The sequence below is a fragment of the Diadema setosum genome, chromosome 11 (assembly GCF_964275005.1).
Source record: "Diadema setosum chromosome 11, eeDiaSeto1, whole genome shotgun sequence".
Classification (NCBI taxonomy): Eukaryota; Metazoa; Echinodermata; class Echinoidea; order Diadematoida; family Diadematidae; genus Diadema; species Diadema setosum.
The window spans coordinates 21,788,633-21,807,860 of record NC_092695.1 but is presented as its reverse complement, the minus strand read 5'-3'; the positions used below and the strand labels follow the sequence as shown (position 1 = coordinate 21,807,860).

General features: G+C 37.5%; 1 protein-coding gene across 1 annotated transcript in view; it reads right to left on the bottom strand.

Annotated features, from left to right (window-relative positions):
- Positions 1-6,783: 6,783 nt before the first annotated feature.
- The window catches only part of LOC140235076 (carbonic anhydrase-related protein 10-like), a 92,676-nt gene continuing 80,231 nt past the window's right edge, over positions 6,784-19,228 (bottom strand). Inside the window, exons 5-9 of the mRNA XM_072315112.1 lie at positions 13,647-13,742; positions 10,480-10,552; positions 9,308-9,462; positions 7,749-7,923; positions 6,784-7,291 (exon numbers count right to left, since the gene is read on the bottom strand). Of these exons, the coding sequence (XP_072171213.1) occupies positions 7,272-7,291; positions 7,749-7,923; positions 9,308-9,462; positions 10,480-10,552; positions 13,647-13,742 (519 nt within the window). The 3' untranslated portion in view covers positions 6,784-7,271. The remainder of the gene's footprint in view (positions 7,292-7,748; positions 7,924-9,307; positions 9,463-10,479; positions 10,553-13,646; positions 13,743-19,228) is intronic.

Below are 19,228 nucleotides of genomic sequence, written 5' to 3'. Positions count from 1 at the left end.
AGACATCTAAACCATGCTGAGTATTCACACGATACAATAGATCTAGCGTTAAGAGGTGTAGAGAAAGGCATTTTCTGTGTGCATGTTAAATTTCGATTTTGCACACGATTTATCAAGTATTTGTAATATAATATTTCTCAGATTATAAACGCACCGATTCTAACATGTACAGTTCACGAGATGATGGTGGTATTCCCATGATTTTTCTCTTTTTTTTTTCTAGATTCACTCAAGTAGAACAATTTTCTCTTTCAGTTATTCATGCTGTTTTTTCCGTTGATTTTTTTTGTATGATTGTTTTCAAAAAATGTAGTAAAAGATATATATAGTCGTGCATAATGTAATCATTCATTTTTTATTTCTTGGTAAATATACATATGATTGGTTTATTTCATTAATTAAATACGATGTGTTTGTGTTGTATTCTTTCTACACGAGCGTATAGGTATGGTAAATATTATATACTTCACATTTCTGTTTCATTTTGAGATACATAGAATCATCTCTCATTTCTATAGGAAATGACGTATTTCTAGGAGAAATACAATAATTCTACTTGGTAAATTGGAAAGATATTTAAAGTTCTATCAGCGTTTGGAAAGTTTGGAAAGTTATCTCAACAGATAACTACTTTTGTGATGAACGGAAAGAAAAAAACAATGAAAGTTGAAAAAGAATATATATATAGAATATATATGGCTTACATGGCTGTACGTTGCACTGTGTGTTTGTATGGGTGCGATGCGGTGTTGCAGAATATACATTGTATCATGTACAATGTATGATGTTATGATGTGCTGATGTGAGTAAGCTTATCATATTATTTGTGATTAAATCTGCTAAAAGCACGAAGCAAATAATTTAGATATGTGGGATGATTTCAATGGCATCTTCAGAGATATTTTATACATAGAAATATGTTATGTTATGAGTGCAGTATCACTGAAAAGACTTATTTTTTTTTCTCTATTTGATGATGACCGAGCTTTCAAAACTAAGGATGGTGCTTATCAGATTTTGCATTCAAACTTTATATATATATATATATATATATATATATATATATATATATACATACATATATATTCTATTTATTCACTGCAATCCCGTTATAACAAAATTTCAATATAACGAAAGAAAATCGCCGATCCCAATGACTTTGTTATAATGGGAGTGCACTATATATATATATATATCTATATATATATATATACACTATAACAATGATTATATAAAGACAGGATATATATATATATATATATATATATATATATATATATATATATATATATATATATATATATATATATATATAATGTGAGAAATAGTTCCCTGGGTCCCGAACGTACGCGGTGCCGCATTGTTGGATGCATATAGTTGAAAGAAATTGGACGGAGGCAATGAGGCAAATTGGAATGAGGACTGAGGCGGGACGAGAGCAACGTCCCGCCTCAGTCCAATTTCTTTCAACTATATATATATATATATATATACACTATAAAAAATGATTATATAAAGACAGAAGGATAAAGAGCATCTATTTTGGTCAACCGTTACCCATGGAGCACTTCACCTTATTTTATATCAACGAATGATTATAACAACTGTGGAGTTATTCTGTGACCTAGCCGTTGATGAAGTAGCTGTCAAATCAAAGTATTATTTTATCAATCAGTTGCGTGCAACCACACTACGACCGTCACCGATAGTCCCAGCCCATCACTATTCAGTCAAGTGGCAATAAAATGACACCGTCGTGTATCATACAATTCGATTTTTGTGTTTATTTATTTGCATGAAAACAGGTACAAATCACTCAAACTTCGAATCAAAGTAAAAGCAATAACTGAATGGATCGCATTGCTCCATTGACTCGAGCAAAGGATCTTTTGGTCGAATGAATACTGCATTACTGTAAATGAAAATTCCGTGATTTACCTTGGTTTGGACAGGAAAGGGGGGGGGGATGGAGGATAGTGTTCCAGCACATACCACTGTCTAGAAGGGGGAAGGGTAAACGGGACTGAAGGAATGCTATTTCCTTAAAAAAAAAATAAAAAAAGGGTAACACACCAGGAATACAGAATCATGACACGACGCAAATGGATAAAGGTAATCTCTTTGTTACACAGACAAAATTCTGTACATGAATGCTGCTTTTTAAGGCGATTGTTCTTTACAATGATTTTAGTTCCGTATTATTTTTTTTTCTTCCTCACAGAAAATACCGAAGAGAACATCAGGACAAAAATGTTCAGTAGCTATCAGATCAAAACAAGAAAAAAAAATATGTTGAGGAAGGTATGAAAAAAAAAACTAAACTAACAAATTGACAAAGAAAATAAAATGATCACTTGATATCCTGACTTGTAGCATTCTACTTGACATCACACCAGAACTACGGCTATGTCTTGAGTGTATCTTATACTAAGAAGCCATTCACCAATCCGTGTTTATAGTTGCAAACGACCAATACACTGGAATCGGTATGTACAAATCATGTGCGTGTGAAGACAGACGGCAAGCAGACATGGCTATGACGTCACAATGTGTGTCATGGCTATACAACTACGTGCTGTCACTCTATAATCCTCCCTTTAATATTTTTTTTTCATCCATTGCCGATACTGTGCAACACATTCAAAATCACTTCAAACCCGATGCAGACTTCCATACCTCACTAATATAAGGCCGTATCACACGAATCGCCACTTTTAATGTCAAATAAACTTTTTTTTTTAGACGGTACAGGAGAATTTCATCCTTGAATCTACATTATCACTGAGTGCTTCTTCGTCAACGTTTATTGCGGAAATCAACCTGTAACAAGAAAGTGTACATAGGTGCACTGTAAGCTAGCGAACGGAGCTCTGATTTCTGAAAGAAAACTAAGGACGAACCAGTAACAAACCTATCAAACAATAATATGATCAGTTTTGGAGACCCGGCGTATCTTTATTCTAGAGCAGCAGGCCGCATTTGTACAGAGAAAAAAAAAGAAAAAAGATAAAAGAACAAATTAAGAAATAAATGAATACAAGCTTCATTCTTACCTAAGAATGTCACCGTTTCACAATTGCTTTTGACCCAATGAAAAACTCTTCGCAAACTGTCAAATTATATGCGTTTAACAGTGCAGGAATCATAATTATTCGTTAGATATCAAACGGCGAAAATGACTTGGGAAGTGATTGCGTAATGATACTGCTTTACTCCTCCATAGCGGTGGTTTACAGAGCACATCTCAAATCCGTCACTTCTGATGTAGATTCAAGAGAATTATCTGACGACACAACCATTAGATAGTGCTGATCGCAACTCTAAATGATATAAATGTGTGTGATTAAAGACTCGATACTATCACCGCCACGGTAAGAATTGCTCACCTCTACACATTCGCGTGCACTGTGTCAATTAAACTGCAAAAATCAAAGTGATTTGATAAAAGCCATGGATGTGAAATGGATTTTTTTTTAAAAACCCACTGCTATGCAAAATACTGTCCAAAGTCTATGCCATCACACTCAAACTAATAGGAAAATAAAACAACGCTTGACTCAAATGACTCAAATTCTCGGAAACATAATCACAAAAGCCCCCCCCCCCTTTTTTTTTGAATGTGCTTACATTGTTTCTATTAAAAAAAAAAAAAAAAAAAAAAAAATCTGCCCGTTTAGACCCCAGAGCATATTAAGAGCGCATTCAAAAATAATTCGCCCTTGAAGCTTAAGTACTGGAATGGTTGGTACAAAGAAAATATTCTTAAAAAAGAGGAAATACTAGCGAATATGTAATAATTAGTTTTGCATGAATAAATTAAACATAACGTAATTGTTATTGCTCGATGTGTAATGAATAGATACGTACTATAATATAATGATACAGGATATATTCTAAAATTGCTATTTACAAAATTTACACTGCGCAAAGTACTACAATATAACGCTGGCAAAGGTAACGAAGGCTGTGGGATTAGAGACACTGAATGCCACAAAATGTAAAATCACTGTCTTCATTGTGGGTGTGTGTGTGTGTGGTGGGGGACTTTAGGAGACAGCGAAATTGTTTTTAAAAATCTCAAGACAGCGCACAGATAAAAAAACGCCAAACAAACACAAGTTCAAATATCAAAGCGTGGGGCACCACTTTAAATGAAGACTTCAATTACGAAGTCGGTGCAACGCTGCAATCGCTAAATGTGGAACAATGTCATTCACGAAAAAATAAAATGATACTAATGCAATGCTTAATAAAAACAAAAACTCTCATGCAAGTTACTTCCATGGTTAGATCTTTAAACATTCACGTTGATCAGTGATAATCTCAACAAATACGGCAAGGAATGAGGAAATTACAGTACAAAACAAAATATAGCGATCATTAAAGGGCCGTAATCAAATTCCCTACACGTAATGGACTACTCTGAATCCGTCTTGCACGCAAATTTTGCAGTAAACTTCTCCTAAATCACGTATTTACATGGTCAAACTTCCAAGTTATCATCATGTCAACAAGAATACATTTCCTCGAGTCACAAAGATAACACTAATCACATGAAATATGGAAACACAAAAAATAATAATAATAATAAAACTTTTCGAGGGTTGTCCATAACTTCTATTGTTTTTCCTCTTAATTTGACTTCAACCCTCTGGTGATAGCTAGATTTTAAAACTGCTACGTTTATATCCCTTGCCTGATTTTGTTACAAGCTTTTCGACGGACCTAAGTGTACTTGTTTCAAGTTCACGCCAAAAGCAATGCGAGTTTTCCTTTAATGCAGAAAAAAAAAACGGTATACGTTGAGAAGACAAGACATTTGCTTCCTGTATGAAACATCAAGCCTCCTGACGCTTGTAAGAAATACAACGTGCAGTACGTTGTCACTGTTCCCGATTCTTTTTGTTTCTCTTCCCTTCTGTACACTGTATCTCTCTCCATCTCTCTTTCTCTCACTTCTCTATATTAATTTCAACACTCCTTTCTACACTTACTACTACACTACAGTGCTGTCTTACTAAAATATACCAGGCCTCATGTTCCTATAACCATTTATAAGCACCAGTGTAATTCGAAAGGAAAGAGAACATGATATCTATAATGAAAGAAAAAATACGAGAATATCAACTGAGTAGCAATAAACGTTAAAGGGATGTTATAGTTTTTGGTTGAGATGGGGCTTCAGATTTTAATTCATTTTTTTTTTTTTGGGGGGGGGGGAAGACAACAATAAACTACTTATGAAATATATAAGAGCATACAAATCTAAGAGAAATTCAAAGTTTGATGGTATTGAAATGGCTAAGATATCCCAAAACAAAGGGATCCTAATAAATGATGGGACGAATCTTTTACCAAAACCACAACCAAAACTATATCATCCCTTGTGGACATATTTTGCTCTCCATCGAAAAACATTAACCGCTTTGCTACGAGATTCTGATATCTTCACGGTCTTTGCATAGGTACCATCAAGTTCAGGTAGGAAAAAGAGTAAAGTGAGTGAGGAATTCTAATTTTACACAGATATAATGGGAAAATATATTTCGTAGATGACGTATATACTTGAGTAACAGCAAATAAATTGTTCTGAAGTAAGCGAAAATGTTATATTTCTTCACTTATTTCATCTTCTGCCAGTCGAAGAGATCGGGGTTTTTGTCTTGTCTTACCACAGCTCCCTGTCGAAGACTTTGAAACCATATTATATGTACTAAATAAAATGTCAGTTAAATCCCATATAAAAGCAAAATTGTAAACAAGAATCTTTGTTCCATACACGCTCCATCGGCACTTCTCTTGATTAGCTGTCTACGATTTACAAAAGCAACTCAAAAGATAGTAGACATCCGCGAAACATCAAGTGGATTCGATACGAGCAGATTCTATGTTCACATTTTTGACTATGATAACAGCCCGAAAAATATAATTATATATATATATATATTTGTTGAATATTTGTTGAAAAAGAAACCATCTGATCTAGGACGTCCTACAGTTCTAACTACTTCGAGCTGACACCGTTTTGATATACACAGACATTAGCTGGTGCAATTAAAAGAGTGTCAGCAAAGGAGGGCGTCTATCTTTCTATTCCACCAAAAAAATAAGAGTTCCGACTACACAGTGGACACCGACTCACGAGCTATACTGGATCAGAAAACCGTGAGTATCTTTGTACATACGTTGTCGCGTTCAGACATCATAATTCTAAAGCGTTTGGTCCCACGCACGTCTTTTCTCTGGGAAGGCTGTGTAATAACGATGTATCAACGCTTCTTGCTGCTGTTTTCTCTTGGGCCACAACCAGGCGACTTTGGTAGGCGACGAGGTGGTGGTGGTGATGGTGATGTGGATGGGAGTGGGGTTGAGGGGGAGGAGATGACGTAAGCGGAGGGGTCAATATTCAATGAACACCAAGTCAGCGGTAGCTTGTTCCAATCATCCAACGATTTCTCGCAGAGACTTGAACTAGAGCGCGTCGATGTTTTATTCATGGCTTCCGGACATCACACTGAAGTTTATTGAGAATGTGACGGTCAACAATATGAAGACGATGGATATGTTTGAATAAGCGCTGTGCAGTCATCGCTCTTTTGGTAGGAGAAGAATATTTCAATCGAACATATGATGTTGTTCGCATTCATAACACTGTTCGTCGAGACTGGACGCTCCATGACTACATTAACAATTATGATTTAGTGCGTCAAAAACCTGCCCTAGAAATCGATTATAACAAAGTAACAAAGCCGCAATGATTGGTTAATTTTGGGGAGTGCAGGAGGAATTACTATAGGAGGGGACTTTGAAGTTGCTTGATATTTTCTACTTTCAGCTACAACAACAGGCTTTAGAGAGCTGTGTAACACAATAAGCACTACCTCTGATGCACCTAGAATGCTCATTCACATCTTGCAGCGTTCCAGAAACGTCGCGTGGCATTTTCTCCTTTAAATGAAAGAGCACTGTTTTTAAGTTTTCACTTCGTCCTTGTTCGAGAACACGCACTCAGTGCAACATCCAATAATGGGAGGTGACATACGATTCATTGCCACACTTGAAGATATGTGGACCAACCTCGACTCAGGTTCAGCAATGTCTCCACAGTGACATTAAGTCGGACATCGTACGATCGATCGCCTTGAAATTAGGGTCGTGCGACGTGCGACAAAGTCGATAACACTGTCTCCGTAAGAGCCAATAGAGGGCGTGTTCTGGACTTTTTAACCTAATGGCGGACGTTGCGTTGCGACTGTTGAAGGGTCCCGTCTTCACCTTCTTGAGATGAGAGCTGGAAAATAAATGGGAAAGCAACATTACAGGACTAGATCAATGAGGAAAAGGCTTCTCAATGGCAGGAGCACAGTATTCAAGCGGAAGCTGATTCAAATGCCTTACAATCACATACAGACATGCACATAGACACATTTTAGATCTTCATATTAATTTGTACACATACTTCGATGTTTTTATGTTCATTTTGCCACTTTGAATGTTTAAATAAGTCATAAGCTGAAGGTAGGACGATATGACTGCATATCAAGAATCAGCGAGGAAACATTACATTGTCCTCAGAGAAGTTTCTGCACAAAACGGACTGACTCAGTAAATTCATTTATGATATTTTAGCTCATGTCAGTCGGCAATAACACATCCATATTTCTGTTATTACAATATCGTGTTACACAAAATTGTAAATGGTAATCATATGCTGTAGTTAAAAATAATTAGGCCAGACCACCACTCACTTTTGTACGAGTATTTCCTTCTGTGCAGAGGGCAGTCCTTGCCGCCCGTGTACTCCAGAGCGATGTTTGTCCGTACTGTTCTCGTCCCCATCCTCTGAGGGGGACGATAGTTACGTAATATCCTCTTGACGGGCTCGGATCTTCTCGTCCTCAGGAGTTCTCGTAATGACTCAAGCTGAAAAGCGCAGAAAGAATGTTGAGGAGTGAAGGAGATGTCTGCCCAATATCACATTATGTTACGTTGTTTGTTTTCCCCACTAAAGGGCTGCCCTATACAGTATAATAATAATGATATACAGTTGATGTGAGTTGATGTCTGTAGTACGCTGGGATGATGCTTTAGGCACTTGTGAGGAAGCGATTATTTTTTTTTTTTCATTGAAGATTACGACATTCCACAAAATGCTTGTCTATTACTTGGCAGTTAAAAGTTGCCACAAAATGTTATAAACAACAAGTGAGGAGAGTCTTTAGGCATATAGAGCAGCAACCGCATCAGCAGTCACTCATCATGAGCATGGTCTGCCAACCTTACGACTGCCGAGAGAGGGGGTAAGTGCTAATGTACACCATCCAAGTTCTTCTCCATCTGCTCTTTCGTGACAGATGCGGTTCATCTGTCCTACAGCCATTTCAACTCAGTTTCAGATCTACTGCTTTGTTTCATCTTCTACATTTAGATAAAGAAAACTTAAATAATGAACATATCGCACCAGGATTCGACGAATGTACAAATAAACACAGACATAAAGCAAACAACGTATCAGTACTATAAAAAAAAAAAAACCCTTTTCTTTCCCTCTTTACCTCTCACCCCGCCCCCTCACGTCCCTCCGTCTCATCCCTCTCTTTCTCCAAATGTATTTGTATTTTTTTCATTAAACATTTGAAGTGAAAACTGAGGATCTGCTATAAAAAGCGAACTTGTATAATGCAGTCCCCTCACTTACAGTACATTACAACACATTTTATACAAAACCTACCGCATTATTATAGCGATATTAAAGGGCCTCTGAAATCCAAATGCAAGTTGATTTGTGTTGATTTATGATACCCTCAACATCACTTTTGCGGTGAAACGAATATCTAGAAACATTCCATATATTTTTAACAATTTTTTCTTCTATTTTTCTTCAGATTACTTGGGAACGCCCACAAAAAATCCTTCCAAACCAATCAATATTAATATTCTTGAGATGACATCATCTGTCAATCATTGCAAAAGTACTGAAATGTTTAACAAAAGACATTGGAATGCACATTCCTCTCGACTCGGCATAACTTGTCAATCAATGTCACTAACATTAGCAATGATTGACAGATGAGGTCATCTCAAGAATATTAATATTGATTAGTTTGGAAGGATTTTTTGTGGGCGTTCCCAAGTAATCTAAAGAAAAATAGAAGAAGAAAACGTTAAAAATACATTGAATGTTTCTAGAAATTTGTTTCACCACAAAAGTGATGTTGAGGGTATTATACATCAACACAAATCAACTTGCATTTGGATTTCAGGGCCCCTTTAAGATTTTACAGCCGATAACCTTTAAGTCACGTACCTGGTAGTGTGTGAGATAGACGGGCTTGTTGAAGAGAATCCATGTTACTGTTTCCGCACACATGGGCGTGGTCAGTGACCCTTCATACGTCATGTATTCCTTGGTTTCCGGAAGTAAAAGCGGGACGGACAGACCCGTAACGTTCAGCGCACTTCCTGCGAAATTGAATTGAATTGAATAGAATTGAAATGAATTGAAATAAATTGAATTGAATTGAATTGAATTGAACTGATTTGAATTGAATTGAATTGAATTGAATTGAATTGAATTGAATTGAATTGAATTGAAGTGAAGTGAATTGAATTGAATTGAATTGAATCGAATCGGACTGAATTGAACTGAATATAAATGAACTGAATCATGATTTTTTTTTTCTCAGGAAGCACATGGTTCTTGTAAGCACACAACCTCCTTTGCGTCTTTAAGTCCCCTCTGAGGGACTGGGTATTGATGGCAAAGTGCTTTGCCCAGGGGTACAACCGTAACTGTCAGGGGACTCGAAGCATGGACCTGTTACTGTCAAACCTTGTAAAGTACATAATTCATCTCTACATGACCCATCATTCATACAGGACAACGCAAAATGAATATATTGATTTCAAAACTGATGACTTCATCATTAACTAAAAAAAAACCCCGATAATAACGACAATTGTCATAAAAAGACAGATATTGACATAAAGAACAGTGAATGAAAAACAAAACTCGCCTTGCGTAAAGTAGTTTAATGAATTAATATTACTCGACTCTCCAATTGGATGCGCAAAACACTTCACATCAATCTATTACCCCAGTGACTAGACTCGCATGAAGAGTGCCCCCTATTGTGCTCCAACTCCATTCCCTTGGAAGCATTCTAGCTAGGATGCCACTTTGCAGCATACACATTATGCTGCCAGACCGCTAATAGCGTGCGTCCATGCAATTTCTTATACCTGGTACCCATTTACCAAGCAGAGTACAGAGTACAGGGTTTTGAAATGATAATTATGTCTCGCTGAAGGGCACAAGTGCCGTAACAAAGCTCGAACCTATGATCCTTTCGTTAACAGTGAAGTGCACATCCTCCACACCACGGCGCCTTCATTTTAAGACTCTTGCCATTTGACATTAAAGCAGCACATTAAAACCGATACCATTAATGAAAGACAAATCCCCACAAATCAACTCACCTTTAAACACAAGACGCTGAAGTACTCGAATTCCTGTTAATTTCCCCAGTTCTCGTCCCGTCATATTTCCTTCCTGTACGAAGGAAAAAAAATAATTGTTTTGGATATAAACTCCAAATTTTATTGCCCAAGAATGGAAATTCTTTTTGCCCAATTGATCGTGGGCCCGGCAGCCACTGAGCAGCGCCAGATCGACGTTGCTCTAACCTTTTCAACTGTTGAACGGCAAACAAGGTAGCAGCAACTCCCATCTTTTAACGTCTTTTGGTATGACGCGGCCGGGGTTTGAACCCACGACCTCCCGATTGTGAGGGCAGCCGCTCTACTCACTGAGCCAACACATCGGTTAAGATGGCAATCCCGTAAGCATTTATAATAAAAAAAGGGTTATATCCGTCATTGTTATGCTTACTGCGCCTATATATTTATTGTTAATTATCAGAGACTACTGGGAGTAATCTACCGTCATTTTATTTTGATTCTGCAATTTGGCGCTAATTCGTACGTTTGAATTTTTATTTCCAGTAAGGAGTTTTTTAATTTCTAAGGCCCAATGCATAGCCGTTGCCCACCTATAGTGCATCCCACAGTAAGATCATTGCATGTTTAATACCTCTCCATTTTATTCCTTTGGCTCGTCACTATTGGATAAGCAGTTTTCAGCAGTTTTTTTTTTTTTTTGCTATACGCGCAGCTAGGATCGAAAGCTCAGGCCTCTTTTGACCCAATTTAATACCTCTCATTTACAAGTCCATGGTCCATACCTACGTCTATTTCAAGTCTATCGCAATACATGTCTGGTATAAAGTATATCACACGTCTTTTTGCATGTCTTGTGAACACGTATTGCATGACAATCAGATGACGACTGGTGGCGTTTGAATATCTGATGTCAAAATCTTGGAGTCTTCACCTTTGGCATAAAATACCCCCCCCCCCCCCCGGAAACTTGCAAGGTCTCTTTCAATACTTTCTCATTTTTTGTGACCGATTATAATGTTGCATCTTCCAGTGAAATCTGAATGAATTTTCCGCTTTTTATTGCAAAGCAAGGCTTGTGCGACAGTAAATTGACTAATGTTTGAAAACGTTAGTCGGTCATCTCTGGTTGTACTGACGATCAGAATTACAGAGTGTGAATAATCTAATGCACCGACGATTGTGATGTGGTTTGACATTTAAACTTTTGTTTCACCCCTGCCACCCCACCCATCGTCATTCTGCCGCCACTTATTTCATGTTTCCATTCAAATGGTACATTATGATGAGCTTCATGATTTTGATCTTGAAGATTTAGTTTTGTCTTTCTTCAAGTCAAGGAGTTGCAAAATACAGTATTGTTTAACGAATTAAGAACACAACTGGATCATAAATGATATTTTACTAAGTCGTCACCACCTCCAGCAAGGTACTGAGTTATTGTGTTCGTCGTTTGAGAAACTGAGGAATCAGTATTCGAAAAGACACTCGGTTTATTTTGGCACACTTAGCCTCGTACAAGTTAATATGCAAAAAGGATAGAAAAAGGAATGGGCACCAGAATATTATTGTGTGCTGGAACATGTCCTGTGTTGGATATAAAAATATTTTTTCAAAGGAGACCCGTACCGGCAGCACTTAGGACGATGCCGGCTGACATCGAGAGGCGGAAAGGTGGTTTTACTATCACTATCCGGGTCGGAGTTAATGGGACATGACATCAGCTGTATTTAACTTTATTGGCTGACCTTTGGTTTCAGCAGAGGGGAAAAAACATACACGTACCGTATCAGCGTCACAACGATCAATAACAACTTTTAACTCCGAACTGTCTTGTTTGCAGAGCGCAAATCACGTCTTTGCTAATTAAGAATGACACCCTCATTTTGCAAGAAAGACTGGCAACCCACTTCCAAAATCGATAAACCGGGGGCTACTTTTTTCCGTTCTTAATCTCATCATCTGGGATTTAATTAATCATTCACCTGGTGAACAAGGGTATAATAACCGTACCCTGTAATTAAACAATTTCTAGACAACAGACGACCGATACTCATTAGCTGATTGGCGCGATATGAGGAGTGAAGAAGAAAAAAAAAAAGTCGATCAGCAATACGGCGCCCTCAGCGGGGAGTGCAGCACTTTGGAGCCATGCCTGTCTAAAAAAAATCATTACAAGAACAAACTGACAGATTCGGGAATCTATGCCCCCTGAAGTACCATCCGGTCGAGGAGAGAAAAGAAAGTACTTCACAACCAGGTTGCCCCCAGTCCCTTGGGACGTAATGATCGATCGCTGTGATCGAACATCGCTTTAGCGTGGCACGTCTCGAAAGGGAAACGATTACAATAGAATTGACTGAGTCAATATACAATGGAATTAGCTCCGTATTGAATCATGTCCAGCTGTCACCATTAGCGTGTACCCCGTTCCTCGTTCCGATCCCTCGGAAGGTATCATAGGATTAATTGATGGATGAAACAAGGGGTTTTAGATTCGATTGATGAACCTTTTTGTAACGAAGAGCCTCATTAAAACTTTGGACTCGCTGCTACTTTTTGTTGAGGGCATGTCAATCTCAAATGCCAAAAAGACGCTGCAATGAAGACCTAGAAGCGGTTTACGTTGGGGTGACTCTAGTCTAAAATTTGTGGCATGAAATTATCAATGTGACGCTTTAACGAAGATTTATTGAAAAAAAAAATCTATAAAAAGCGAATCTTTAAGGTGTAAATCTATGTAGTCAATGTGAGCGAGGATTTTTTTTTTCGATCGAATCCTCGCTATCTGGATAACACAGAGATTTGAAAATATTTGTGTAAGGAGACACAGGCAAAGAGGCATAAATCTAAGATATATCATGTTATTCTTTATAAGGACTTGTTTAAAAATGAAATGCTTTGGCTGAGAAAGAAATGGATATGAGTAGATGTGTTGATACAGAAAAATTACATTGGACGATGAACTACAAACTACCTCGAACTTCAGAGAGATTATGACAACTGACAAAATTTTGTATAAACACGCAAAATATGGATGAGCCCTCAAAGATACACGCATTATATACAATGTATATATACATTAATGTTAAAAAGATGAAGACGGAATCATTGATGTATAATGCATACCTCTAACCTGTACACAAGGATAGGAGGTACAGGATTATATTTATTTAAAGAGCTCTCACCTTAATGAATAGTCCAACAATAGCCAGTCCGTTAGGTGATGTTTTAGCCTCTTCAAAGCTCTCATAAAAGTTTTCGTTGTAAAAGATCAGTTGTAACTGTTGAAAGGAACAAAGAAAGAAAGAAAAGAGATATTCAATGTTTAAAAAGGGCAGCAACAACAACAACAACTATGGGTGAGGAAATTGCAAACTTTAAGTTTTAAACTTTAGGAGACTGCAAACTTTATGCTCTGACTTTTTAACAGTTCCCTCCATTTCCAACAATTTTGGCTTGGTATTTGTCGTAAAAGTCATAACATCTATTGTATTTCAGTTCACAGTATTTTCCTTGATTACAATGTAATCAAGGAAATGTAACTTTAGTACAATGATATTCAGATGTGTTATTTCAATTGCATTTTTCTTGGGAATGAATAAAGGAAAGAACAATATTTCAATTTCTCACGATTATTTATGCTTCAACATCACAGCTGTTCCGATGCATAGCGTAGGTGGCAAAGTACCTCTGTCTATAGCAGTTTCAACGTCCATCAATATAAAGCTAATGCATGTAACACTCACAAAAATCATAATTTATATACGCAGAACAATTCATACTAAAAGTTTACTGTCACTTTTTCTGAATGATTTCACGTATTGCATGTTGGTGTAATTATCATAACACAAATGTAAACATATAAATAATCGTTCCATCACTCTTCTCACTAGGGGAAAAGAATGGTATCTGAATATCAAATTGCTATATCAATATCGCATTGACGTAAAATATATAACAAAACTACCTGCGCCGGCGTTCTACACGTTTGAGTTTATTTTTATTTTTATTTTTTTGATACATGCTGAATGAGAAAATCAGACAAAGTATGGACGAAAAACTTAATCGAGACAAATCTTGTATTAGTATCTGTTTAGGTTTTCGGGGAAACGTGAGTTTGGCGGATTTGCGCATTTGTATAGGATCGTCTTGTATACAAGATTTGAAGAGAGAACTCTTGTTAATCTATAATTAACTATTTAATCTATAGTTAACTATTATATTCTCTAATGTGTATGCATATCTCATGATAGATTTGAATTCATTTAGGATCAGACGTATAACGGCTTGGCGGGAATGGCGATGGGACCACGCTGTTTATGTGCTACGCCTTGTGGGTCACAACATCTTACGATTGAGGTGAGGATGGGGTTGAAGATTATATAGCAGGACGAGAAGGAAGAGGAAGAGGAATATCGTAACTCTGTTCGAAATCGAAACGTGTGTAGAAGTGAAAACCCCGAAAGGTTCCTTCAGCAGTCATATTTTTTGAACGCTCATACGTTTTACTAACAGAAAAAATAATGGATGTCGGGGTTTTGCTTTTCAATTCTGAAATCAGACTGATATTACCTATGCCAGCGTAGGATTTACAATGTGCATTCAAAAGTAAATAACGACTCATGATTGTGCTACACCACCTGAAACAAGATGGAATTACGTACTTCAGAAAGTTGTTTGCTTGCTTGTTTCTTGGTCATATCGACAATCTGCCGAAATTTGGAAACCAACCAAAGTGTCAAAGTGTTTTAAACTTTGGAACTAGCTTTTAAAGGCACATTAGCAAATACTTTCAGAATAATACACAGAAGCCTTTAGCAACAGAAACACGATTCCTCTCGTGGGGAAAAAGCCCTGAAATGAGTCTTATAATACTCAAAATGCATGTGCTTATGAAATGATAGACAATGGACATAATTATGTCTCTTATAGTCCATGTTTTAAGAAAACAAAGAAAAAGAATGATAAGTATGTAAGAAAATGTGATGTATAGCATTCATCGGGTGCGAGCATTTCCTGCGGTCTAGCGCCCAACGATCAGTCTTGCACCATGACGTGACCCACGAAAGCAAAACCCTCGCCTCGGCTCGTCAAACATTCAACAGAGATCCGAAAAAGCACGGTATATAGACGAATGAGAGTGTTGTCCGTCTGCCGATCCCACCGGGACCCGCGCGGAAATGTTTGCGCCTCTGGTCGATCGTGCAAATACCATTATGGATTGCATTACACATTTTGCGGAAGATCCTTTTTTTTTTTTCTTATTCCCCTTCAGCAAAAAGATGTTGGTGCTAGATGCTGGTGTTCGACAGGAACTACGGGGAAGGGTGGATAGGTGGATGAATGGATCAATGAAAAGTCGGAGGAAGGATAGAATAGTACAGTGTATAGAAAGAAAAAGAGTGAGATAGGTAGATAGATAAACATAGGTATAGGCAGACAACCATACTATCAGATTTCATAAGTCCTTTTGTTAAGTCATTTATTTAAGGATAAATTCATTTCATTAAGTTTATGCTGAACAAAAGGCGATGACACATGAGAAGACCATCATAACATCTCTCTCTATACATATATAATTATGTATAAAATTATCCAAACATATGTATATATGTATGATGTTTTAGATAGATAGATAGATAGTCTCATCAAATCCCTAGAAACAATAACACTGATAACAATGATATATAAAATTGATAACTACCATGCTGTTCCCTGACTCTTCTCATGTTTGCAAACTTTGAATTTTGTTTGCTAACTTACTGCTAACGTACTTACAGAAAGAAACAACAAAATAAAGGAATGAAATCAAATCAATTATAGACACCCGCATGCTATCGACGCATGATATCATAGGAAAAGCGGCATTTTCAGTTTGCAGGTAGATATCACATCTTATCACTGCAACCAGCCGGCTGCGCCTAAAGTGGGAACGCGCCATCCCCCCTCTCAGCTCTCAGGATCTCCACCGGTGGTGATACGGGTGGGTGTCTCGGCGACAGAACGTCATTAGTCAAGCCTAGCTTGTAAGGGGGTCGCGGGCCATGGAAACACCAAGAGATACAGTACCGAGCATCTGGAGAAAAGATACTATTGGGGGTGATTTCATCGTGTCTCATCGATTCCGAGAAAAAAAGGGGGAAAAGTGCATTCAGTGGTTAACATTCGCTTTCATAGTAGCCATCGATTTCTTGCCCTTACCGTGAGGCATTTGCCCCATGGCATTTGTCTTCGGATACGGCTACCATGTGGCAACATTAAAACCACTGTTGTCGAACTCGCATCTGCGGGAGACAAAAATGAGGAGAAAAATAGTCCACTGAAACTGTCGTGCACACTTCTGCTGTTACTGACACATTGGCTATACATCTCCCAAGGTTTCATGACACCAGTTATGATGAACATGGAGAAGAGTCTATCACCATAATCACGCTGGAGTGTGTTATTCTTGTCACTGTGCTAATGGTGGATGATAACACAGAGCCATTAATGATGAGAAAAGTCTTTTCAACAGAGGTCATGCTTTTAATGTCATACAGAAAGGTGACTCGCGAGGGGGTTTGTGATTAGCCGAATAAGAATGATGTATAGGATACTTTTACTTCTACCTTTCAGAGTTCCTCACAGTATCTGATACAGCGGAACTATGCATGAGAGTCAACAACCACATTAAGGTCACAAATTGGAAGCGATAAGTGTCAACGTCCTTCTATTTTGGCGTAACTAATAGCGATTCTCATTAGGATGCATCATCAGTCAACAGCCATTTCTGCACGTCTCAGAATACGCCGTTTCCTAATCGCAAAGAAGGCTCATAACGAACTTCTTCTTTTTTTTTTTTTCTATACGCACACAGACCAGCCAACACGCAGTCGTTGGAATTTTAAACGGCAACAGCCCAAAAATGCCCATTTTCGGCCAGCGGAGACGCGTCTAGTGAAATGTCAATTGCGCAGTTTGGGATAACGGTTGGAATTGCTAGTCACAGAAGCGGTTCCGTAATAGGCCTATTTCAACACACCAACTTCACTCATGCGAGATGCTTATAGTATCGTTCATCCCTTTCCCCTCCCACTTCTCTTTATCTGTATTGCAGAATGAAACATTTTCCTGCTGTGGATATAATACTGGGAAGATGTACGATTGGGGATACTTGTCAACGGCAGGGCATGGCTATTGTCATCTCTCTCCCCCCTCCCCCCACTCTCTCTCTCTCTCTCTCTCTCTATCTATCTATCTATCTATTTATCTCCTTATACTATATATATATATATATATATCATTATATATATATATATATATATATATATATCCGTCTCCGTCTTTCCATCTCTCCCCTTTATCTATGTGCAGCCATTTATAAAAAGGCTAGTTTGTATGTCCTCTATACTTTAAAACAAGTACTATCTACAATATGTTTTATCATATAATCTGCATCATACATGTCGGTTAAAAATGCTATACCTAACTGTATACATATTAAAGGGACTGTACAGTACTGGCTGAGGTGGGGATTCATGTTTTGAACATTCCTAAGTGAGATAATGAAAAGCCTCTTATGAAATATGAAAGAGCATGTAATTTTAAGAAGGATTCAACGTGTATTTGATGAAAATTGGTTTTCAAATGGCTGAGATATCCAAAAAAGTGCTAATAATAAAAGGCGACATGCCACAATTTTATTAGGATCTCTTTGTTTCACCTTGTTGTTGGATATTTTACCCATTTCAAAACCGATTTTCATCAAATAAACTTTTGATACCCCTTAGAACTGCATGCTCTTTGACATCTCATAGAGTGGTTTCTGAATATCTCGCAAAATGTTAAAAGCTAAATCCTCACCTCGACCAGAACTGTACACACCCTTTAAATACATTTAGGACAGATTTGATATTTGATTTACCAGCTCCGGTTTACAACAGATCACTCTTTTTTAATCAATACATTTAGTTTTTGTCACCATTGCAAAGTATGTCTTGCTTCTACCTTTACACATTCCCTCGTTCGTACAATGTTTTGTATTAAATTTTATGATATTATGTATTTCTCACAAATTGTTAACAATATGATTTACAATGTATCAATGTATACTGTGTATTTGTATTAAAGTTTGTTGGATGGAAATAAAGTCTGACTGAATTGAATTGATAATGAAAGGGTACAGACGTGACTGAAAAGGTTCATATTGGCGGTCATAGTTGTCAATTACTTTAGTAAATGGGAATGAGAATAAATTATTCCCATTGTCTAGAGGGTTAGAAGACTGTCTGATCTAGGAGAAAAAGAACAGAAATCGTACGAGGAATACGAATCAAAAATGCCGGGAGAGATAACTGCTACTAGACGCGAACTAATGTAGTAGGAGACAGCCGTAAAGTACATTTTGAAACTATTAATTCTGATTAAACAGTCATGAAGGTATACTGCCATATATCGAGTTGATGGGTGGCATAGAAATACCGGCAGTGATATCAATATGCCGGATCGGAGTCAGTTCAAGAGTGCACATTGGTACAAACGACCTTTCTCTTTTACTCAGTTGCCATGGTTACGCACTTCCCTCCTTTACAAAGTGATATAATGCATAGACTTGCACGTCCGACGGGGCAATTTACGGAATTCGTGTTCAAACGATCATTGAACTTGCGTAGACCGGGTGACCAGAATGGTCGGCAATCGGCACATCGACAGGCATTCATTTTTTCGTTGTTTTGTATTGAATGCATTGACAAACTTTTTCTATTAACTTTGCCAAATACCAGGCTTA